The 24,760-nt window shown below is 38.0% G+C and overlaps 1 protein-coding gene across 1 annotated transcript in view; it reads right to left on the reverse strand.

Moving 5' to 3' along the window:
• MYH15 (myosin heavy chain 15) overlaps positions 1-24,760 on the reverse strand; it is a 157,760-nt gene that overhangs the window by 44,919 nt on the left and 88,081 nt on the right. The window contains exons 25-29 of the mRNA XM_006170764.1: positions 23,130-23,275; positions 18,862-18,952; positions 15,352-15,741; positions 7,162-7,288; positions 1,801-1,919 (exon numbers count right to left, since the gene is read on the reverse strand). Of these exons, the coding sequence (XP_006170826.1) occupies positions 1,801-1,919; positions 7,162-7,288; positions 15,352-15,741; positions 18,862-18,952; positions 23,130-23,275 (873 nt within the window). The remainder of the gene's footprint in view (positions 1-1,800; positions 1,920-7,161; positions 7,289-15,351; positions 15,742-18,861; positions 18,953-23,129; positions 23,276-24,760) is intronic.

Below are 24,760 nucleotides of genomic sequence, written 5' to 3' on the forward strand. Positions count from 1 at the left end.
CCTGGTGGGTACTTGCCCAAGATCCTGACTAGCTTGAGGACTGGGATAAGGGTACTGTGGTCTGATGATACCCTGCTAGGGGTACATGTCTCTCTCACACTTTCTATCACACTCTCTCTCTCTCATGAAAAAAATAAAATAAACTTTAAATTTAAAAAGATAACATGAGAAAAGTATCTGCTACAATGTCTAATGCACGCACAGCAGTAGAAATTTTAAAATTTGGGAATCAGCAGTTGGAGTAATGGCTATGTTGCTTGACTCCCACATAGTTGATTATGGTTCGAGTCTCAGACCTGGTGGCTTAAACTCATGCTGGGTGCATGCGCGTTCATACCCAAGATCCCGAAAGGAGAATGGAGGAGAAAGGACTGCAGTGTGGCCATCCCGTCTGGGGGGTGATTTCTCACTTTCTGTCTCTGTCTCTCTCTGTCTTTCTGGTGCGCGCCCTATAGCAAAAAAAAAAAAAAAAAAAAAAAAAAAAAAAACAAAATAAAAAAATAAATTTAAAAATTTGTATGTAATATCTAAAATATGGAGAGTTAAGGAAATGAAATGGTACAATACTTTAAACAAAGACTAAGCTACCTCCACCTTCAGAGTCTATGCCTTCATAGTAAGGTCATGTACAAATGAGATATTTTGGGGTCTTAGCAACAAGATACCTTGAATATGAACTAAGAATTAGCTTTAAGTACCAGGACTCAAAGAATTTATTTCTCATGTTAGTCACTATGCTTTCACCATAAAGAATCACTTTCATTGGGGTCACCTTCTAGAAACATTACATATTCTCATAGGAAGAAATGACTAAGTTATGTAACTTATTGACAACTTAAAAGCAATATTGAGCTAACCCAACCCCATTTATTTCACTCTAGTCTTCTATTTAATTCTACTTCTTAGGGAGCAGTTCAGGATCAGTATCCACAAAGAAACTTGCTGACCTTCTGTTCAAGTAAGAATCAAAACTGGACACACATAGTTTGTTCTAAATCTGACAAAGTATAGAAGCAATTTGAATCACTAAGGAAGATTCTTCAGTCATCAAGGTTCTTCCCTACAGATATAAGAGCTAACATGGTTTCTCTCTTTATAATTTCTAGGGCATTTTCCCTTCTTTTTAAAAGATATTTAGGGTTACCTACCAAATACTATTTTTTAAAAGAGGTTTTTGCTATAGGGCACATATGCTTGCCTGATATACAGAGAAACAAAAAGCAAGAAATCAACCTCCAGGGAGGATGACCATTTTGTAATGCCCTCTCCTCCATTCTTCTCTCAGAACTTCAGGCATGCAAGCACAAGTGCCCAGTGTGAATTTAAAGCTACCAGGTCTGGCAGACAAAACCACAACAAAATAACAGATATTTTATGCTGCAGAAATCAGGATCTGATTGGCAATCATCACACAAACTAACCTTAAATTCTACTTCTCAACCCTGTCATTTCTCCCAGAGGTCTCTCACCTTTTCTCCAAAGAAGCAAACAAAACTACTTGCACCTTAAAAAACATGGATCTTTTTCTCAGGGGCTTTGAATAGTTTCCTATGCAACATGTCTTGTAGCATAAATTTAATTCTATACAAGTTGCAGTAAATTTTATTTGGATATTTAAACACACACACACAAAACAAACAAACAAACAAACAAACAACAAAAGCTACCAGGTCTGGGACTCAAACCACAGTTGGCCACATGGGAATCCAGTGGTTACTATGCCACATGCTGGCCCCAATTTTATTATTATTATTTTAAACACATGGTCAAATTATTGGTGAGAAATAGCAGATAAATTACCTTGAACTCCTCTTCTAGCTGCCCTCTCAGTTCTTCAATCTGTCGAGTAAAGTTGCCCCTTTCCCTGGAAAGTTGGCTTATCAGAGCTTCCTTTTCTTCTAGCCTCTTCAGCAACTCACCTATATGACATGACGATATCACAAAACATGTTCATCACAGTCTTCCTATCTATTGCCTCCCCATTTAACTTATTGATTTTAAGAAAACCAGAATGACTCTTCCCACATGTTTTTAATATTTAAGAAGGGTACTGGAGTCTTGTTATCAGCAAAACCATGATAATTATCCTTTTCAAGACTGACAAAGAAAGTCCTAAAAAAAAAAAAAAAAAGAACTGATTTCTAGTAATAAGTATGAGTTGATCACAGATAACATTAGCTACTACTTATTGAGCACCTTTTAGGCTCTAGGTACTTTATATTCTCTAGCTAAGTACTCACAATCACTTGATAATGGAGGTAATATGCAATGGGCCTTCAAAAAGTTCATGAAAAATATGTATTATGAAAAAAAACTATGCAGGGATTTCAAAAACTATCTGTATCAAAATAAATTCATACTTTAATGAATATTTCCACAAATTTTTTGAGGTCCTCTGATATGATCCATTTAGTAGAGGAGGAAACAGGGCAGTTTATTTAAATGTGCCTAAAACAGAAACAAGGCTGGTTACTGGCAGAGCTAGAACACATTCTTTCTCCTAGGCTATGTTTCTTTGTTTATTATATGTGGCTCCATCAACTTGTGGCTAAAGCATTTTGAAATAATCACAACATTTTTGCTTCCTTTGTACAATGATGATCGCAATGCAATAAAAGATTGTTAAAGAAAATTAAATGCATTATATATTTTGGAGAACAAATTGCTAAGTAAATATTAGACATGGTCATTAAATGGTAGAAAATGTGACCAGAGGGAGAAATTCTATTACACTCTAGTCTATCCTCCCTGCTTAACTTATTCCATTAATTATAAGACATAATGTCATGGTTATTAGAAGTGGTACTAAGCTGAAGCAGTCTTGGAAAAGGCTGGGTTTCTGTGGTGCAGGGAGTGCAAAACTAAAAACCCAAAATAGCCGTGACTCCCCCCACTCCTCTAGCTATCAGCTCTGTAGCTCTCACTGAGGAAACATCTGTCTGAGTAAAAGCAGTGCTTCTTAAATGTTTTGGTCTCAGGAACATTCTACATGCGTAAAAATTATTGAGACCCCAAAGAGATGGTGTGTATGTGGGTTTTATGCAGATAGTATATTACATATGAAGACAGAGACATACATATTATGCATTAATTCATTCTGAAGAACTGATTTAACAGAATGACATATTAACATGCTCATATAAACAATATTTTCTTAGGGAAAAAAAAAACCTGTATTTTTCAAAACCAAAAATAAAAATGTGAGAAAAATAAGACTGGTCTACAAAAACAAAACAAAACAAAACAAACAAACAAAAAAAAAACTTTGGCTTAATAAAATACAGTCTCATATATACTTCTGAATTCAATCTACTCTAATATATTGTTTGGGTTTAAGTGTATGAAAAATTCAGTTTATCACAGATATATCCCTAGAAGAGAGGTCTATTTTCATAGTCTTTTCACATAATCGTGGCCATTATTTGATAATACAATGAAACTCAACAAATGGGAGTTTCTTAAGGGTTAGTTGTAATACTAAATAAACCCATATTTATAAACCATTTTACTCTATCATATTAAAACTCATTAGTCTTTCTTAAAATTGGAATGAATTTTTAACAACACATTAAATTTGCAACATTGTACAAGGGTGATTTGAAAAAATGTATCCATTGATTTATGCTGATCTTTCAAATGTGGATACATTTCATTACACAAATGTAAAGGGGAAAATATTTTTGTCATCCTACTCTCAGTCACTCAACCTTCCTGACATCAGATGTATATAGAAAGGTATTTCCCATATCCCACGCAATTCTCCAACAGACATCACCTGGATACCCTATAATTTAACTCAGTTCTGACACTATCGACCTGGAGGCAGTGTCAGCTCCTCGCCATGAAAGGCCCAGTCCCCAACACCGCCCACCTCCCTCACTTCAGATGCCAATTGCAAGTCCAGGGTGTCAACTACACTTTTGACTGATGGACTATAACTAGGAGTTCTCATGACCTCAGGTTCTTTTAATTTGCTAGAGTAGCTCATGTAACTCAGGGAAATACTTCCTTATGGATTTGTTTATCATAAAGATAATTACAAAAGATTCAGATAAACAGTCAGATGGAGGAGATTCAAAGAGGTCTGGAACAAAGGGCTCAGAGCTTCCATGTCTTCTCTGAGTGCACCATCCTCTAGGAACCTCCGTGTGTTTGGCAATCTGGAAGCTCCCGGAATCCAGTTCTTTGGGGATTTTATGGAGCCTTCATCACACCGGCATAATTGATTAAGCCACTGAACATTTACTAAATTGCCTTTAGCTTCTCTCCCCTTCCTGGAGGTCAAATGTGGGACTGAAAGTCCCAATCCTTGAGTCATGCCTTACTTTTTCAGGTGACCAGGCCCCCATCTGGAAGCTATCTAGATGTCCCCAGCCACCAACCATCTCATTAACAAAAAAATAAAAAATACACTGATCACTCCATACATCTTACCAATTTTAGGAGCTATGTACCAGGAAAGGGACAAAGGCTAAATATTCATGTGTGTGTTTGTAAATACATATACATCTTATTATAAATTCCAATATTAAAAAAATCATATTTGTTAGTATCAACACTGATCTCATCAGAAAAGTCAAGCTCACAATAGCGTATACATTTTTTTAAATCTAATTTTTGTCTAAATGGTCCTATTTTATTATTGGTGACAAACATTGCCAGTTGTTTTCCCTGAGGTGACAGGCTTACTTTATTCATTTTTGAGAAAATATCTGCCAAATTTGTAAATCTGAATAAGCATGGTTTGTCTCTCAATTGCTCTGTCAAGCAAAAGTAATACTCCCTAAAAAACAAACCAAACAAACAAACAAAAAAACCTGCTATCTCAGCTCGGCATTTAAGCAATCACACATCTTACTTCAGTATGAAACAGAAGTTCTTTATGCTTATTTTTTGTTTTGTCACACAGAATATTAAAAGGATATATACTTGGGATTGAGATGTAATACAATTAATTTTTACTGCTTCATTAAAGATAGTCTTAATTGAAAGTGACTTTTTAAAAAAAGCTGTGAGTACATATTAGTGGATATGATGATTACTAGTACTGTTTATTGCTACTGCCTTGTCTCATCTTAAGGCACCAGCAATTTTAATCATCATTGCTCTTGTGCCATCACTACAAACGGCAAAAGAATTTAAAAAGAAAATAGCATCTTAGTAGTAGTATAAAATAGCTATAACCTCATTGACCCCCTGAAAAGTCTTGAGGATCACTAGGAGTCTGTTAACCAAACTCTAAGAATATCTGGATGAAAATATCATATTAAAATTGCAAGTAGTTTGTAGAAATGCAAATCTACCAAAGGGTTAGACTAATGCATCTAATGCATGGGAACTATAGAAACAGCTCCCACCTGACATGCTTAATTGATCACATTTACTATTGGTTTTCCCCCTAAAAGCACAGTATGATAAACTAACTGGATAGGGCGTGAGAAAGAAACTTTGGTAGTAGCATTTAAAAAAAAAAAGAAAAGAAAGAAGCAGAATAATCTGAAGCATGAGTGGGCCAAATGAGAATAGTGGAAGCTTGGATAGGTATAGATTTAATTTTTATTTATTTTTTTAAGAGAGATTTTTGCTATAGGGCATGTGTGCTCACAGGAAAGACAGAGACAGACAGAGTGATAGACAGAAAGAGAGAAATCACCTCCCAGTAGGGATGGCATGCTGAAATCACTTCTCCATCATTCTCCTCTCAGGATTTTGGGCATGCACGTGCATTCGCCTAGTGTGATTTTCAAGCCACTAGGTCCAGGACTCAAACCACGGTTGGCCATGTGGGAGTCCAGCAACGTAACCATTATACCATCTGCTGGTTTCAACTTAATTTAATATACACAAAGATCAAAAGGTAAAGATAAGGATTAAAGGAAGGAAGAAAAAGGTCCTGCTTCCTAAGCAGAATTATCATCTCAGACCCACTTTCAAGTTACACACTTACCCACTAATTTACTCATCAAAAAAATGAGTAGAAAATTAACACCAGTAAGTAGGAGAAGGCAGCCAATGTCTATCAAAACATATTTTATGCAGCACTTTCTGCAGGGCCAGAATACAGATATTCCCTGGACTATGAACTCTGCAGTATCCTGACTATATCCTAAATGGCACAGATCAAATTGGGACATTTGTAACAAGGCCTAGTGTCACACACCCTGTAGACAGTGTAAGAAAAGTCCTATTCAGTGTCTTTTCTAGAACCACAAACACTCCTTTCTTCTAGATTTCCAGGTTTGTAGCTGTGCCAACTCATTTTAATTTAGCTCTGACCCTAGTTTAGCATCTAGAAACATAGGAATTCACTTGCAGAGAATCTTACACAATCAAACTAGTCTTGTTTCTCCTTTTAAAGTATAAATTCTGTGTTTTAAGAATGCATTATTGGGACCAGCAGATGGCATAATGGTTACGTCGCTGGACTCCCACATGGCCAACCTCGGTTCCAGTCCCTGACCCAGAGGCTTGAAACTCACACTGGGTGCATGCGCGTGCATGCCCAAAATCCCAAGAAGCGAATGGAGAAGAAGGAATTGCACCATGGCCATCCCTGGGGGGATTATTTCTCACTTTCTGTCTCTGTCTCTGTCTCTCCAGCAAGCACTTGTGCCCTATAGCAAAAATCTCTCGTTAAAAAAAAAAAAAAAAAAAAAAAAAAAAAGCGTGCCTGGTGTGTTCAAACAGAACAAAGAGGTCAGCATGGCTAAGGCAGAATAAAAGAAGGAGTAAAGTTGCTGAAGAGGTCACAGAGGCAATGGGGTGGGGCAATAAGACAGGCCCATGCTGGCCATTGTACAGACTATGGCTTTTTCTGAGTATAAAAATAAATATAGGTTCATTATTGAAAATTAGGGGGAAAATGCCTATTTAATGAGGAAGAAGTTATAAAAAAAAAAGTCATGCCTCGTAGTCATGCCTACTTCTATTGGCTGCATATGTAGCTTTTCTATTTCACAGAAGGATGCTGGGTAGGGCCTCCAAAAGTGGTACAGAGGTAAGCCTTTGCAGACAAGAGGCATGACTGTGGACAAGGTATCTCAGAGGTTACACTCTTCCCCTAGAATCTTCAAAAGCCACCTAGTCTCAGTAGATAGTTACACCTCCATGAGTTTGTGGAGACTGAGAACTACTCATGAACAAAGCAGTGTATTTGCTTACCACTCTCACTCTGTAACTTTGTCTTCTGTGCTGTCAGGTCATTTGTCAACTGAGTCACCTCTTCAAGTTTTGCATTTGCTCCATTCAAGCGTTCTTCATACAAACTACAGAGTTTCTCAGCATTAGCCTAGTTAAGAAAAAAGAGTTAGTCATGGATGATAGTGGCCATACTGAATTGGCTGCCCAAGGAAGGAGTGAATTTTACAAGAAGATGGCTTTTTAATCTCTGCCCAGTCTAGTATCACAACCACCATGAAATCTGAGTACAGTGAGGAACATCTGTGAGCTAAAACTATGTGACATTCATTCTTGGTCAGCCTCCGGATGGGCCTGTGTCTGATTTGCTCCTTCTTTTTTTTTCTTTTTCTTTTATACATTCAATCTGATTTGCTTCTTACTTGTTGGTTAATCAGTGAGTAACATCCTGACCAAGTTAAAACACAAAATTAAGGCTGGTGCTTAGTATGAAGTAGCTTTTAGTACCTGCATGATCTCCTCTATAGTAATTATCACAGCCAGCACAGGGAAATCAATTTTCCAAATTTCTTAAATGTTCTAATTTAAGCAAGTATAATAAGCACTAGAGTCCAGGCCCCTAAGGGGCTTAGATTTATCAGCTTATAGGTGTCATTGAAGAAACTCAGGGCCCCGTGTATTAGGGCTGTCTAGAATTCCTTGGTCTTCTGGAGAAGAAAATATCAGTGTGGTATCAGACATGATCACCTCTTGATATAAAATCTAACTGACTTTCTCTCCTACTACAATGTAAGTATCATGAGGATAAAAATTCTATCTGATCACAGATATATTCCCCAGTGCCTATAATAGTGTCTATCACATACTAGGATCTTAATAAACAGGTGAAGAGGCACAGAGGGAGAGGAAGTAAGAGAGAAAGAAACAAGGAAATCTAGAGAGCTTATCAACCAGGATAGGAGAAAGTACTGGGTTGTGGGAAAGTCATGAAACTTTTTTTTTTTTTGAGAGGTTTTCACTATAGGGCGCGTGTGCTCGCCAGACAGACAGAGAGAGAGATAGAGACAGAAGGTGAGAAATCACCCCCCAGGGGAGGTGGTCACACCGCAATCCCTTCTCCTCCATTCTCCTCTCGGGATCTTGGGCACACACCCATATACACCCGGCGTGAGTTCTAAGCCACCGGGTCTGGGACGCAAGCCGCGGTCAACTACGTGGGAGTCCAGCGACATAGCCATTACACTAACTGCTGGTTCCTGAAACATTTTTACATAGAAAAACATAAATATATGTCATGACTTTCCTGATGACCTAATAGATGGATATTAATAGCCTAATAACAGAAATCTGCGGTCAAAGCAACTGTACTCTCCTGATCACTGTGTATGGCTACAGGCTCTAGACAGCCCTACTGGGCTCTTCTCACCTCAATCCCCTACACCAACTGCTTAAGAACTGGCTTTTCATGCTTGAAGAAAAGGATATGCCATTGGTTTTTGCACTTCTACCTTATTTAGGTGACGAATTTAACCACCACATTCTTGCCACACTGTGGATACTCGGGCTGGTAATTTTAAGACACAGGATCCTCATATGAGACGAAGAACTGCCAGATGTAATATGGGGTACCCCCTTTATGTAGGAATTAGCTGTAGTTTACATTCTTACCACTTATGTGGTCAGAAGCAGTAAAGTGACATTGGTAGACTTCCATGGTTGTATATATTTTACAGTTTTTTTGTAAAACTCATTAATAAATTATTGTTGAATGCCTTTCATTTTCCTGACAATAATGATGTGATATTAAAAATGATAGTAATAGTAGCAGTTAATATTTATTGGGTGCTTATTATATACCTAACTCTTCTAAGCTCTTAAATGTATTAAATTTCAATTCATACAATAACCCCATGAGTTTGTTTCTACATAGAAAGAGGGCTATGGAAATGGAAGAATAAGGAGACAAGGTATTATACCAAAGGAGTCTAAAATGGTGAAAGCCAATGGTAATCCTAATAGGCTCATGTTAACCTAATTGTGTTTGTTATGATATAGCAATGGCTGTACTTGATGTACTTAAGCACTCAATAAATGCCTAAGACACTCAAATTATTACAGACGTCAGTCAGAGATTGGCCAGCATACCTACTGACATTTCTTGAGGGAATATTGAAGCCCTGACCTCCAAATTTGTTCTTTAACTTGGTCAGTGTATTTCCCACTGATTAGCAAACAAGAGAAGAATTAATCAGGTACATGCCCCAAAAAAATGCCATGTAGTTCTGGCTTGCAGTGCAGTAGTTGTGAAACTAGACCTGGCAGAGATACTGTGACCAGCTTCTCACCCAAAGCCATCAGCATCACGAAGTCAGAACACTAATGTTAAATGCCAGGTGTGCATTTAACATTATCCACACTAGAGTAGTGATAAATGTAACAGTTTGTAAGTTGTCTGCATAGTTTCTAATTATATTTTGAGTGTTGAATATGTTTTCTCTCATTCCAAAAGTGACTTTGACAGTCAAAGTTGAAACACTGATTTTTTTTTCCCTCACAATATCCCTCAAGAGTTCAGATTAACTGTTTTATAAATGATCAAAATGAACATCAGAGAGGCAAAATACCTTGCCCAAAATTAACACAGTAAGTATAGAACTATCAGAATTGGGATTTCAACTGAAACTTCCTATGCAGATGCACAAAATTTAAAAAACAAAACAAACAAACAAACAAAAAACTATGAGATTTCTAAGCATCTGCCAAAGTAGTGACAACAAAGACTTGAGGTCTTAGGTGACCTGAATCATCATGAATCCTGGGTCTCAGAGGAAACTGAGTAAAAATGTAATGATTATAATGCGTACATTTTAATTTTATGATGCTGCCAGTAATAAATGACTCATTAATTGAGCCAGGAAGAACACACCTAAATGTGAGAAATGACACATCTGTTTATGGCCTTGCATATGCTCTGCTATGCTCCTGTTTGTTAAGGGTGAAAAAGCATGGATCTATATAAGACAACTTAGTCACTAGTGTGTGGAAATAGCAAAAAAAAAAAAAAGAATCAAGAGAGTTCCCAGCTTCCAAGACAGATCCATATGGTAAAGGCCAGCTGGGATATGCATATCTATAGAGTGGGTAGCCCACCTGAGTAGATAAATAAGGTTCTTGTCCTCAGGCAAAGTGTCACATGGTAGGCATTCATAGTACTGTTTACCACTATTCAATTTATGAAGTATTTCCTTAAGCAGGTTCTGCACAAGACAGTGCAGTTGTTTATCTAAAGGTGGTTTATACAGAAAACAGCATACAAAAGAATTGTTCCTTTAAAAGTATCTCAAATTTGGGCTGGCAGATAGGGTGGAGGTTAAAGCACTGGATCCCACATGACCAACTGTGTGGTCAGCAGCATGAAAATCACACTAGGTGCATGTACATGAATACCCCAAAATCCCAAGAGACCAGAGGATAAGGGATTTCAGTGTGGCCATGCCATCTGCAGAGTGATCTCGCTTTCCTCTCTCTCTCTCTCTCTCTCTCTCTCTCGTGAGTGCACATGCCCTATAGCAAAAAAAAAAAAAATCTTAAATTTAAACACAAGAATTAACAGTAAATTTTGATACCAGGAAAGAGGAGGTTAATGTAATAATGCACATTCCTCTTAAATCTAGTTCTTAAAATAATGCATAAAAATGCTGCCTCCCAGAAATGTAGAAACCAATGGGAATTCAAAATAATCAAGATAATTGTGAGATTGCCTATAACTTCTAAATTGCCGTGGGCCTCTCTGTCAGCATAATATGCTTTTGAAAATGCTTCTGTTTCCACCGTACCACTGAGCATTGGCATCATAATTCAGAAAAAGATGAAGTAAACAATTCAAGAAAAAGTTCAGCATAATGTACATGCCTATGAGAGTGAGCAGAATCCATTTATCCCATCAACAAACATTTAAGGCAGCAACAGGCTGCGGTCACCCCTAGAAAGAAAGAATTTGGAATTGAGGCCTATTTCAGCCATATACTCATGTGACCTTGGACAAGTCATTGAGTCGGTGGGCTCCAAGAGGAATATACAAAAGTTAATACTAGTAACTGAGTACACAGACTGATCAAAGCACTGTATGAAGAGTCAATGTGAATAAAATGAGACCTACTTTCTGGTTTAAAGATGGCTTCTCTTTAAGTAATGCTGGAAAACTATACAATGCAGCAGTGAAAAGGGGGCACCACAAGTGCTACAGGAACTCAGAAATAGGTAAAATCTGTAAAATGGGAAGTTGGACTTGACCATTCTAGAGAGAAAAATTAGTTTGAAAAAGGCATATTGGTGGGAAAATTGATATTTGGTCCAAGGCAAGCATTTGGCATTGGTTGAAATGGAAGGTCTATGTAAAAAAGTAATGGAATCTAAAATTGGCAAGGCAGATTGAGTTTAATCACAGGCTGCAGGGTACTTTGAAAGTAAAAGCTTGGAGTATGTTTTTAGGTAAGAATAAAGCCATGCCTTACAAATATTCATCTGGGGGCCAGCCGGTAGCATGGCAGTCAAGGCAGCTGGATCCCGCGTGGCCAACTGTGAAGTTTAAGTCCCAGACCCAGCAACTTGAAAAACACACCAGGAGTATATGCATGTGTGCCTGAAATCTTGACAGGAGAAATGGAGGAAAAAGGATTGTGTCATGACCATCCTCCATGGGGTGGTGGGGGGTTCTCTTTCTCTCATTCTCTCTTGTACACATCTGCTAGCAAAAAATCTAATCTGGATACTATAAAGGATACATTGGAAAATAGAAAGACTAGAAGAGAAAATGATAAGTTAGGAAACTACTGCAACGATCAAGCTAAAAGGCAGTAAGAGACCTATGTGAGAATGGGAATAGGAATGGAATATGCTGAAGACAATGATGAGGTGACCTGTTATGATAACTGATTGGAAAGCAAAAAATAGAACAAGTAATTGAAGCTTAGAGTCTGACTGATAGGAAGAGCCAGGTGCCAGTGACACAAAGGTCCAAAGGAAATGCTTACCTCAGGAAAGGTGGTCAGTTTGGTTTTAGACATGCAGATTTGGGGAAAGAAAGACATTACTGATCTTTGAGAAAAACTTAGGAAAATACTTTTAAGAAAGCACAGGAAATAAGCCAGATTGTAGAGACTAGAGAAGTTGGAAGGTAGTAAAATATCCACCTATTTGTAGAAGACAGTCTCTTAAGGTGGTGTCCTAATGAGTCAGACCTGCAGGTACTCACACCTTTGACCTTGTGATTTGTCACTGACAGAAGTCACTCAGAGTCACTCCACAGTACTGTAAGCCTAAGTTATAAGAATCTTTGCAGCTTTTGCTTTGGTTTCTTGGACCAATTTTTCTTAGTCCCTAAATTGCTATGTAAAAAATCCAGTACTCTGTGGCTGCTGTGCTGTGAGAAAGAACATGCTGGTCACAAAGAAAGAGATTTCCAACCAGCTCCCAGCTACTCTAGCTATCCCAACCCAGGAGCCAGAAATGTGAGTGAAGAAACCTTCAGACAACTCCAGCCTTAACTGTCATCTCACTGCAACCATATGAGCTGACCCTGTCCACATCCAGAAAAAGGAGCGATAATAGTAAATTTTTATTTTAGGCAACAAGGTTCTTGGATGATTTGTTATACAGCAAGAGGTAAATGGAACACTAGTCTTTCAACAGAGACAGATGTAAGGTGTAGAAACTTTGCTTTCCTCTCAAGACACCGTCTCTGGTGTCTGAAGAAAGATCCTTTTTACTTGTTTTTGCTTTTTAGAATGGCTGAATAATGGCTATGTAGAATAATAATTTATTTCCTGGGACAAGAAGAAAAGAAAAGAATACATGAAAAGAAAAAATGTAGAAGGTGAAGAAAATAATTATATTGAGTAGTCTTAATTTTATCAGGTCTTATTTATTGAAAGTAAAGATTAGAAGAGGCAGGGTTAGGATATGAGGAAGGATTTTGCATAAAGTAAAACAGAAAGTGAGTTAGAAAAATAAAGAATGAAGAGTTCTAAGGACCAATAAATTCTAGAGGAAGTTAAAAAGTATGAAAGGCATATGTAGTATGATTTTATGGTACACCTATTAAGGGTTTTAGGATTTTGAGTTCCAATTAAAATGTACAGAAAGTGAAGAATTTCTGAGGATAAATTAGGGGCATGAAATAAATCATGAGAGTAAACACTTCCAGAGCCTCACTTGTGAGGAGGAAGGAAGCATACAAGGCAGTGAGCAAGAAGATATTCAGTGCCATTAAAATGAAAGAATCCATGGGACCAGCAGTTGGCGTAATGGCTATATTGCTAGACTTCCACATAGTCGACCGCAGTTCAAGTCCTGGACCTGGTGACTTAAACTCACGCCAGGCGCATGTGTGTGCATGCCCAAGATCTCAAGAGGAGAATGGAGGAGAAGTGATTGCGGCGTGGCCATCCCCCCTGGGGGGTGATTTCTTGCTTTCTGTCTCTCTGTCTCTGTCTTTCTAGGGAGTGCACATGCCCTATAGCAAAAACCTCTTGAAAGAAGGAAGGAAGGAAGGAAAGAAGGAAGGACGAATCCATTAAAAATGTAGAATTTGGGACCAGCAGTTACCGTAATGGCTATGTCACTGGACTCTCATGTAGTCAACCGTGGTTTGTGTATCAGATTCAGTGGCTTAAACTCACACCGGGTGCGTGTGCTTGTGTGCCTAAGATCCCAAGAGGAGAATGGAGGAGAAGGGATTGTGGCATGGCCATCCCCCCTGGGGGTTGATTTCTCGCTTTCTGTCTCTCTGTCTCTGTCCAATGAGCGCACGCGCCCCATAGCAAAAACCTCTCAAAAAAAAATGTAGAATTTATGTGATACAGGAGAAAGAGAAGGCCTAAATTTGCACTAGGTTTATATGTCAAGATAATTGGGGGTATGGTGGCAGGGTTCTATGGTCTGAACTTGTACCCACCAAATTCATGAAACGTAATTGCCAATGTAAACAGTTTTAAGAGATGGAGTCTTTAGAAAGTGATCAGGTCCTGAAAGTAGAACCCTCATAAATGGGACCTTACAAAAGGGGAACAGGGACCAGCAGTTAGCATAATGGCTATGTTGCTGGACTCCCATTAGTCGACTGCGGTTCGCGTCCCGGACCCAGCGGCTTAAAACTCACACTGGGCGCATGTGCATGCGTACCCAAGATCCCGAGAGGAGAACAGAGGAGAAGGGATTGCAGCGTGGCCATCCCCCCAGGGGGTGATTTCTTGCTGTCTTGCTTTCTATCTCTCTGTCTCTCTCTGTCTGTCTGGCAAGCGCACGCGCCCTATAACAAAAACCTCTCCAAAAAAAAAAAAGAGGATTTGTCCCTTTATCCCCTTTTGCCTTTTTTCCATATGAGAATATAGCAAGGAACACCATCTTTGAAGCAGAGAGCCCTTACCAAGTCTGTGGTTGTCTTGATCCTGGACTTTTCAACCTCCAGACACAGAGACAGTGGAAAGGAAAGCCTTGGAGATCAAGCTTTACTGTTGCATCATGCCTTTCCCAGATGAGTTCACAAATTCTGCTCACAAGGAATAGAGGGTGTGGCAACTCTCCACTTGCTCAGCTAAACCTAAACCAAGGCTCTTGTCAACTACCAGAATGTAGGGCCAGTATTACCCATGATCTGACATCGTTACCCATGATCTGATAGTAAGCACTTAACTCTGGAGCTTGCAGCATGTAGGTTAACGGGTTAGCCAAAGAAAAAATACATGATAAAACTTTCTTCTAGTGTTGGCTGGTTGAAGAGATGCCTAAGGACATGAGGGAGAAGAAGCTTCTCCTCTCAGCAAAGCTGTCCTTGTCCACTATTAGTTCACGCAGGCTCTAGATGTATCTAGGCCACCCTCAAGGAGGGTTGCCAACACAAAGCTATTCTTCAAGAGAGATGTAACTAGTAACTTCATTTTTGTAGCTCACTTGTTTATGCCACCACAAGAAAGATCCATATAGAACATAAACTGAAATTAGGATAAAGCAAGAAACTGCTGTCAGGTCACATTCAGGTGGCTGCTATGTGATCTTAACAATGACCACTGAGGTTAGGCCTGATCTATTCAGTCTGAAGAATTATCACCTCCAGTAGCAAATACATACAGTCACCAATGAGGTTTGTTTTTCTGCTTCCTCCCCTCCCACACCTGTTTCCACATTCAGAAGTTCACAGAGAAGGCTTGTGAGTACCTTTGCTCTGGTCATCTGCTCAGCATGGGTCAGCAGGTCATCTACTTCTAGCTGCAGGTCACTCTTCTCTTTTTCCAGTTTCTGCTTGACCAGCTGTAGACTTTCTACCTGGCCCTCCAGCTCCGCCAAGCTGTCTGCATGTCTCTTCTTCAAAGAGGCAGATGTTGCCTCGAAGTGCAGTGTGGCCTCTTCCATGTCTCGACAAAGCTTCTGGAATTTTGTCTCCTGCTTTTTAGTTATCTCCAGCTGAGAAGAACTGGCGCCTCCTGCCTCCTCTAGTCTCTCACTCAAGTCTTCCAGGTCTTGGGTAAGGTCCGTTCTCTCCCTTTCCACCTTGGCTCGAGCCGTCCTTTCTGCTTCCAATTCCTCTTTCAAATCCTGTATCTGAATCTGTAGCAATAAATAAGTTTAACTTTTGCTAAACATCTGTGGTACGTCACACAATCAAGAGCTTTTTTTCTAGTCTTTTTTCTTTTTCAGGGCTTTGCACAACTAAGGTAGCCAATATAAGACTTCTGGTTTCTAATTTATAAAGAAAGTAAAATACAAAAAAGTTAAATTATTTGCCCCAAATTGGTACCAAGACCAGAAATAGAATCTTCAGTTCTTCTAGATCTCTCAGATATTAATAATGGACCTCATTAAATTATATAAATGAGCGGGAAACCTTAGTAAAGAAAACTTCCCAAAGGAATAGAAAGAATATTTCATACAACAAAAAAAGATTTTAAAAAGTTTATGTTTTTAAAACAACATGATTAATTTTACATATACTTGGAAAGTTGTTTCCTTGACAAATCCATGAACTATCAGGAACTTAGGGGAAATTTGTAGAGTGGTAGAAAGGGTAGGTCATCACTGCATGAGTTTGGGGCCATATAGGAGGCCTGGATTTGGATTCCAGGCTAATTGGAGTGGGCTGGATGCAATAGTGCACAACTATAATTCTAGCTAATTGAAACAGTGAGGCAGAGAATTGCAATGGCAAGTTCCTATCAAAAATACCCCATCTCTCTTATTAAAAATTAAAAATTCTGATCAATAGAATGAATTCCTCCAAGTCCAAGCAATTTATTCATAGAGAACAGCATTAATTTAATTTTATACATAATTCTTTTTTTAGAGAGAGAGATTTTTGCTATCAGATGTGTGAGCTTGCCAGAGACAGAGAGATGTGGAGAGAGAAAATGAGAAACCACACCTCAGGATACATGACCATGCCACAATCCCTTCTCCTCCATTCTCTTCTCAGAATTTTGGGCCCATATGCACACAGGCCTGGCATGAATTTCAGGGCTCAAACCACGGTTGAACATGTGGGATTCCAGCACCTTAACCACTTCATCACCTGCTGGCCTCCAAAATTCTATTTTCTTAATACACTCAATTGCATATACATAGGACCCCATCATTCTTTAGTTTAAAAAATTATTCATTTATTTTATTTATTATTTTTTTTTTTAATTTGACCAGAGAGAGAAAGGCAAAGTGAAAGAGCAAGCCACCAGGTCTGGGGATTCAAACTGTGGGCAGCCATGTGGGAGTCCAGTTCCTTAACCACCATGCCACTTACTAGCCCCTTAATTCTAGCAAACATGATTAATTGGTGTCCTAGTCTGCAAAATATTTCAAGTAGGAGCTTTGAAGTAAAAAATTAGAATTGTGGAGGAATGGGCTGTACTGACATGAACAGTAATCTGACACCATTAATGGCAGGATCATTAGGAAAAGAAGAGATAAAAACTCTCAGAGCCCCAAAGCCATTTAGTGTAGTGTCACATAGCCCTATGAACAGTATCACTGTTACAATACCAAAAAGTCAGTGATCATCTTAAGTAATTAGACGTAAGTTAGAATAAGGAAGAAAAAGGATAGAACCTATTTTATTACATGTTTTTCTTTCTATTAAATAAGAGTAAAGTGGCGAGGAGCCAGTCAGTGGCTCAGTGGTTATACAACTGAATCCACAGTAGGAAGGCCCTAGGTTCCAGTCCCTGGCCCTCCCTGAGCATGTCAGACATGCACATGTGTGCCTATGTCCTCAGCTGAGAAAGAGGGTGGTTGCAGTGTGAAGACCATGTTGAGGGTGCCCCTTTCAAAAGATATAAAGTTTAAAATGTTGTCTTAGGGATTGGCTTTACCAAATAAGTAGACTGTCAGTCCTGTAGATGAGGATGACAGTAAAGTGTTTAAAAATATATATATGATTGCTACCTCCAAGAAAAAATCATCTCCTTTCAACTAGTTATCTTCAGGTCCAATAAATTTATTCCAAACACTACTGTCATTGAACCAAATAATTTTAAAAGATTTCTTCAAAAATAATCCCAGAGAACTTCTTGAAATTTTTATCCAGGTAGGATAATTTTCCTTTTTTGATAAGTTGACATATTGAAGTTGGTATTCTTTTTTTTATTTGTGAGGAGTTTACTTTTGGACAAAGTGTCATTTGAAGCTTTGTAAATATGATACATCATCATTTGGAGACTAATATTGTCTGAAAACAAAGCGTGTTCACAAAGCAGTGAGGTTGGCATTTTGATTTGGCTCAAAATGTCTCAGAAGGTAAGCATAAGGAAGGGTTTCCAAAGTTACTCTGAGTAGTGATTATATAATTGAGATGTTTATTTAGCTCTAGCGGGGGAAAAAAATCCATCTTGATGCATGGATATATATGTAAGGGAATATTATATGAGGGGACCTTCACAAAGTTCAAAAGTTGGAAAATGCTTATTATGAACAAACTACACGGATTTCAATTTTTTTGTATCAAAACAAACTCATACTTTAAACTTACTTTTCCATTAATATTTTTGAAGTCCCATATATATATGTACATATATATACACACACAAGTATATTATGTATGTATATACATATATACATATATACATAAGTGTGTTTATATATATGTATATACATATATACATTGTGTAAATATGTATGTGTGTATATATACACATATACACATTTTTACTGACTTTATAACATGGTTATATAGTATAAAATAGTTATATACTCTGAAACTTTTAAGTAGCTCTCCATTGCCATATGTTTTGAGGCTACAGGTAGCTACAGAACTTACTGATTTTCAGCATAATTGCCTAATCACAGAGCATAATCATCATAAAAATTAAATGACTAATGCTCAGTGTATACCATGGCTTAGGCACTGTGCTTATCATTAAATAGACTGCAGCATTTAATATATTAGCTTAAAGTTCAAAGTTTGTCAGGTACAGTGCCTGGTTTACCACAAACATTCAACAAATTAGCCATTCAATTTTTATTATCCTCATAATAAGAAAATCTAAGCTTATAAAGTAATTTTTTCGTAAGGCCACACACCTGTGGATGCTACAGTTTACCTTCTTAGCCACTGCTTTCTTTCTGCCTCTGTCTACAGTTGGCTAAGAGTCTGGATACATTGGCAAAGAATTTGTTATTGAAACACTAATCACCACCCACACATTTAAAACAGGTACATACCAGTATTTGACAAATTATTACCTGAAGTTCTTTAACCATCTTCTGAAGCTGAGCCACCAGGCCTTTCTCACTCTCTATCTTTGAATTCATAGGACTCATTTCTAATTCTTTCCTGTTTGGAGAAATGTATCAAATGGAATTGTTCAGAATAATAACTTTTTAAAATATTCTTTAAATTGCAGAATATATGAATTCATTATCACTGTAAGATTTAATACTTACATCTGTACCTGAAGACTATTACATGAAATCCCTGTTCTCTGCATAGAGGAACCACCATTAGCCATTTGGTGTAAATTCTTCGGGCATGTTTTGAAGTATGGGTATATTTATTTGTTTGTATAGCTATAGAAATAGTTTTATTTTCTTTATTAAGAAAGCTATAATATTGTATGCATTTTTATATAGAGATTTGTAACTTATAACCCAATAATATTTTGGAGATTCTTCTATGCTGACTTGCACATAGTTTGCTTCATTTAAAAGTTAAGTATGGGGGACCAGCAGTTGGTCTAATGGCTATGTCGCTGGACTCCCATGTAGTCGACTGTGGTTCGAGTCCCCGACCCAGTGGCTTAAAACTCACGCCGGGCGCGTGTGCATGCGTGCCCAAGATCCCGAGAGGAGAATGGAGGAGAAGAGACTGAGGCATGCTCGTCCCCCTGGGGGGTGATTTCTCACTTTCTGTCTCTTTCTGCCTTACTGGCGAGCACATGCACCCCATAGCAAAAACTCCTTTAAACAAAGAAAGTTAAGTATGGGGCCAGCAGTGGCATGGTAGTTTAGGCAGCTGGGTACCACATGTCTGACTGCACAGTTAGAGTTTAGATCTGGCAACTTGAAAAACATGCCAGGTGTAATGTGCATATAGCCAAACTCATGAAAGGAGAAATGGAGGGAACCAGCAGTTAGCGTAATGGCTATGTTGCTGGACTCCCACGTAGTCGACTGTGGTTTGCGTCCCGGACCCAGTGGCTTAAAACTCACGCCGGGCGCGTGTGCATGCGTGCCCAAGATCCCGAGAGGAGAATGGAGGAGAAGGGATTGCGGCGTGACCATCCCCCCTGGGGGGTGATTTCTTGCTTTCTGTCTCTATGTCTCTCTCTGTCTGTCTGGCAAGCGCACGCGCCCTATAGCGAAAAACCTCCCCAAAAGAAAAAAAAAAAAAAGAAAGGAGAAATGGAGGTGAAGGGATTACAGTGTGACCTTCCCCCATGTTTTCTAACTTTCTCCCTCTCTCTCTCTCTCTCTCTCTCTCTCTCTCTCTGTCTTTCTCTGGCAAACCCCCTGGGAAAATTTTTTAAAGTTAACTATAACTAGTTTCCCATGATTTTTACATCTCCTGTCTCCAAATTTTCCAGCTCACAATTAGTATTTTCTCACAAAAAATAGTGCCCCAAACACATCTCATGTGTACATGTGTTTCTCTAGAACAGATAGCAAGCAAGGAATTGCTGGGTAAGGAAAAGGTGCATGCTTTAAGATGTAATAATCCTGTCTTTTGTTTCCCAATAACAGCATGAAAATATTACTTACCTGTATTTATCCTTCATAGCATAATCTAAATTTTTCTTAGAGAATAGGTGAGGATTTTATGCTTAATATCTTTGTTTACCAATGATAACAGCATCTGACAAACTATAAATATTTTTAAATGGCTAATAAACCAAATAAACTATGTTTATATCCTTAGCCCATTTTTCTATTAGAATGGTCATTAAATTATTGAATTACAGATTTTCTATTAATTTATTTTAATGCTACAATGTGTATGTGTGCATGCACATGTGCATGAGTGAGAAAGAACGCCTCAACAGGGCCTGGTCACACAGCAATCCTTTTTTTCCTCAATTTTTCCATCCTTTAAGGTTCCTAGGCATGTGCATATATGCCAGGCATGTTTTTCAACCTGGCTGAATGAGGATTTGACTTCAGTTGGTCATGTAGAATCTGGCTCTCTCAATATAGCACTTCATTGTAGTGTTATGGGGCCAGCCTAATTTTAATAGTCTTGATATTTATTTTTGCATGTATTTATCTCTCCTATAATGATTTGTCTCAATCTCATTTATATTGACTTTTGCCACATAATTGTTTAAAATTTTGATGTCATATTTATCAAAATATTCTTTTGTCTTTGGCTTTTTGTGATTTGTTCAAGAAGACTTAAGCCACCAATTTCCCAAGACTTCTCACCTGTATTTTTCTTCTAATTTTAAAAATAAGTGTGATTAAAAGGAAAAGAAAACTGTACTACGCTCTTAAGATTTGAAGTGTAAAGTGCAATATTTACTATAGGCCCAATGTTGGACTCAGATCTGTAGAACTTAATCATCTCACATAACTGAAGCTTCATACCAGCTGAACAGCAATTTCTAGTTTTCCTCCTCCTCCCAGCCCCTGGCAGCCACCATTCTGAGTTTATTCCTAAGTGTGAGATTGTTTTGGATATCTCATCTTAGTAGATTCATGTGGTATTTGTCCTTTTGTGACTGACTTATTTCCTCCAGGTTCATTCATGTTGTTGCATATAGCAGGATTTCCTTCTTTTTAAAGGCTGAAGGAATCAATTTTCACTGTATGGCTATACTGCATTTTCTTCATCCATTTATACATCAACGGATTCTTAGGTTGCTTTCATAGTTTAGCAACTATAAATAATGGTGCATCTTCTAATGGTTTTGTAGCTTTGCTTTACATTGAATTGTTTAATACAACATGCCTGTGTATGTGAATAGTGTGAGGAAGAAATGTAACTTTTACCTCAGAAAGTGAGTAGCTAATAGTCTAAACACCATTTATTAAGTGTTCTATTGGGTTGTCAGAAAAGTCATGATGTAATTTTCTATGCAAAAATGTGTCATGACTTTTCCAACAACCCAACATCACATTATCACAAATCTGAAATGCTACTTTTATCATGTATTAGTTTTATACATACATAGATCCCTTTAGAAAAAAGGTTTTACAATGAAATTACAACTTTCAGAAAATATGGATTTCTAAAATCTGAATCTCTCTGACCTATGGCCTACAAGGACATGGTGTATCATTTTCATTTTGTTTAACCAAAACACAAGTCTTCACATTTGAATGCTAAGGGAACTCTATCATCATTTTGCCTTACACCATTTTATTGCATTCATACGGTTACTTATTTCATCTTTTCTCAACACCTTAGAATAGTCATTGATCCCACCAAGAACAGGTACAATGGTAATGCATGTACACAAACAAGAACTCAAGAAGCTCAGGGCGGTCCACTGACTTTACTGCAGACCGCAGTCATTGAATCTACCAGGGTTTTTTTGGAGAGGTTTTTGCTATAGGGCGCATGAGAGACAGAAAGCGAGAACTCACCCCCCAGGGGTGATGGCCACGCCACAATCCCTTCTCCTCCATTCTCCTCTCGGGATCTTGGGCACGCACACACATGCGCCCGGCGTGAGTTTTAAGCTACCAGGTCCAGTATGCGACCCGCCGTTGACTATATGGGAATCCAGTGACATAGCCATTACCCTAACTGCTGGTCCCAATGCTACCAGTTTTAACGTGGTCTTATCCTCCTCTTGGATCTCCCCATTTTTTCTCATATTTGCTTTAATCTAAATAAATTAAAAATCCCAAATAGTTAAAAAGAAAAAGTGTATTTAAACAGAAGACAAGAGGAATAAGGTGACAAAATCCACTTCACTGACTACTAGAACCAAACTGAGAGAGCCATCTTGTCCCAAGTTCATTGAGATATAAAGAATATGTCTAACTTGAAAGCCTCTCTATTTTTTATTGTCCCCATGTTTTGCATTGGGTTTTAGAATTTAATATTTTATAGTAAATTATTTCATATACAAACCCTACATAAATATTGCGAAAGTTATATCTGACAAATATTTAAGTGGTCAGAGGGTGTATCAGACTTTACATCAGGGTTTTGTTGTCTTTCGTTTTAACTTCTTATAGTCTTACTGGTCATGAGTAAAACAAATGAGCTATTTTTATGTTTTGACTGCAGTCCCAAATTTCCAATAATTTGTATCTTATATGCCTTACACCTGTCATTCTCATCTATATAGTCAGATGCCTTCTTAATTATACCCTTCTAGGGTATACCGTTACTCTCTTTTCACAAGTATATAATAAAATCTAGCAAAGAAAAGATAATTTCCTAAGCTTGTCATCCAGGTCTTTGGGTATCTGGTCATGGAGTCCTGAGAGTAAATGAAATGAAAGAGCTGTGCCTTCCAATATAAGGTCTCCCAAAATCTCACATTAATAGAAAGGTGGCTTACTTCCTCAGCTTTTCTGCTAGCTGCAGCTGGCTGCTCTCCAGGCTCTCCATACTTTCATGGTTCAGCTTTAAGTTGTCCTCCAGTTTACGCTTTTCCCTTTCACAGTTCATTCTTGCTTTTCTCTCCTTCTCAAGGGCACCCTCAAGCTGACAAAAGAAGGTATTATTTAGCCAAATAAATAGGTAGAGTTTGTACTTCAAAGTGTTCATTAACCACTTACCTTCAGGATAAAGGAAGAAAAATACAAGCACACATTCTGTAAGTAATGCCTGTTACATGGATATTTGTAAATAAATATTTCATGCATGAGTAAGTTAATGGAAGAGTCTAGAAATCAGAGATGGAAGAAAAGTTTTGAGATTATGGAATATGCATTCTGTTATAGGAAACTAATAAGAAATGCTCAGTGAGACATTGTTCGACCACTTTCCAATGATGGGAAGCTCACTTCTGCATGTGGCAGCTCATTTCATGGGTGGGTAAGTCCATTTACTCGGAAGTAGTTCTTCACACGAAGTCAAACTAGTCTGTGTAAATTCCACCTACAAGCCCAAATCCTGCTCCCTGGAGTAGCAACAAATAAATCTGTCTCCTCATGATCATCTATAAATATCCAGCCATCTTCTTGAGTCTCCCAACTCGGTATTATTGGCCCTTTCAAGCATGCCTCACATGGCATGACTTCCACGACTTTTCTACCACATACTTGCTTCTAGTCCATAATGTTGTATCACATTTTGGAATCTCACAGAGCTAGTCAGAATGTACCAGTTTTATTCTGTATTAGTGTTGCCAACAATGAAATAGGATTTAGTTTAGCAGGAAGCTAGAAAACAATTATAGTACAACTTTTTGTTTATTGATTTTGTTTACTTTTCAGCTATGGAAGGTATTTTCCGGAATTATAAAAAGATATGAAATTCAAATTTAAGGGCAGAGAATCTCTCAACGGTATATTAAGAAAACCTGAAAGTAGATGAATTATGAGTGTTGTAGACTGACATTTGAAAGTGATGGAGTCATGAGAACTGAACCTTCATGAACAGAATAAGTGCCCTTATAAAGATATAAGACAGGTTCCACACCCATCCACCATGTGAGGGCACAGCAAGAAGTTGGCTAGCTACAGGCCAGGAAGTGAACCTTCATAGGACCCTAAATCTATAAACTTTTATCTGAGTCTCCCCTCTCTCTCTAACTGTGAGATATAGATTTCTGCTACAAGTCATCCCATCTATGGTAGTTTGTTATCACAGCCCAGAGAGATAAGACACCAAAAAAGAATGCATCTCTATGTAATGTGCACGCACATGTACACATACAAACACCCATAAATCCTTACAGTAAAGCTTTGTGAAATATTCAGTTTGTGGAATTTTTTTTAAAAAAGTAAGACAACAGGTGATAGAATAAACTGATAGAGAGACAGGAGGCAAAAACAGAAGATAGTCAAGAAACTTAATCACCCTTGTCAGCAATTTTATGAAGACTAAACTTTGAGGACAAGTAAGAGCATGAATGAGCATACTATGTCGGCTTTGGAGCAAGAAGTTTGAAACATTTTTATTTCACTGGGGGTTTAGAGGCAGAGCAGGACATAATCTTTAGAATCTTACAAGTATTTTTTAATA

This window comes from Tupaia chinensis, unplaced genomic scaffold, assembly GCF_000334495.1.
Source record: "Tupaia chinensis unplaced genomic scaffold, TupChi_1.0 Scaffold148904_1, whole genome shotgun sequence".
In the NCBI taxonomy this organism is placed as follows: domain Eukaryota; kingdom Metazoa; phylum Chordata; class Mammalia; order Scandentia; family Tupaiidae; genus Tupaia; species Tupaia belangeri.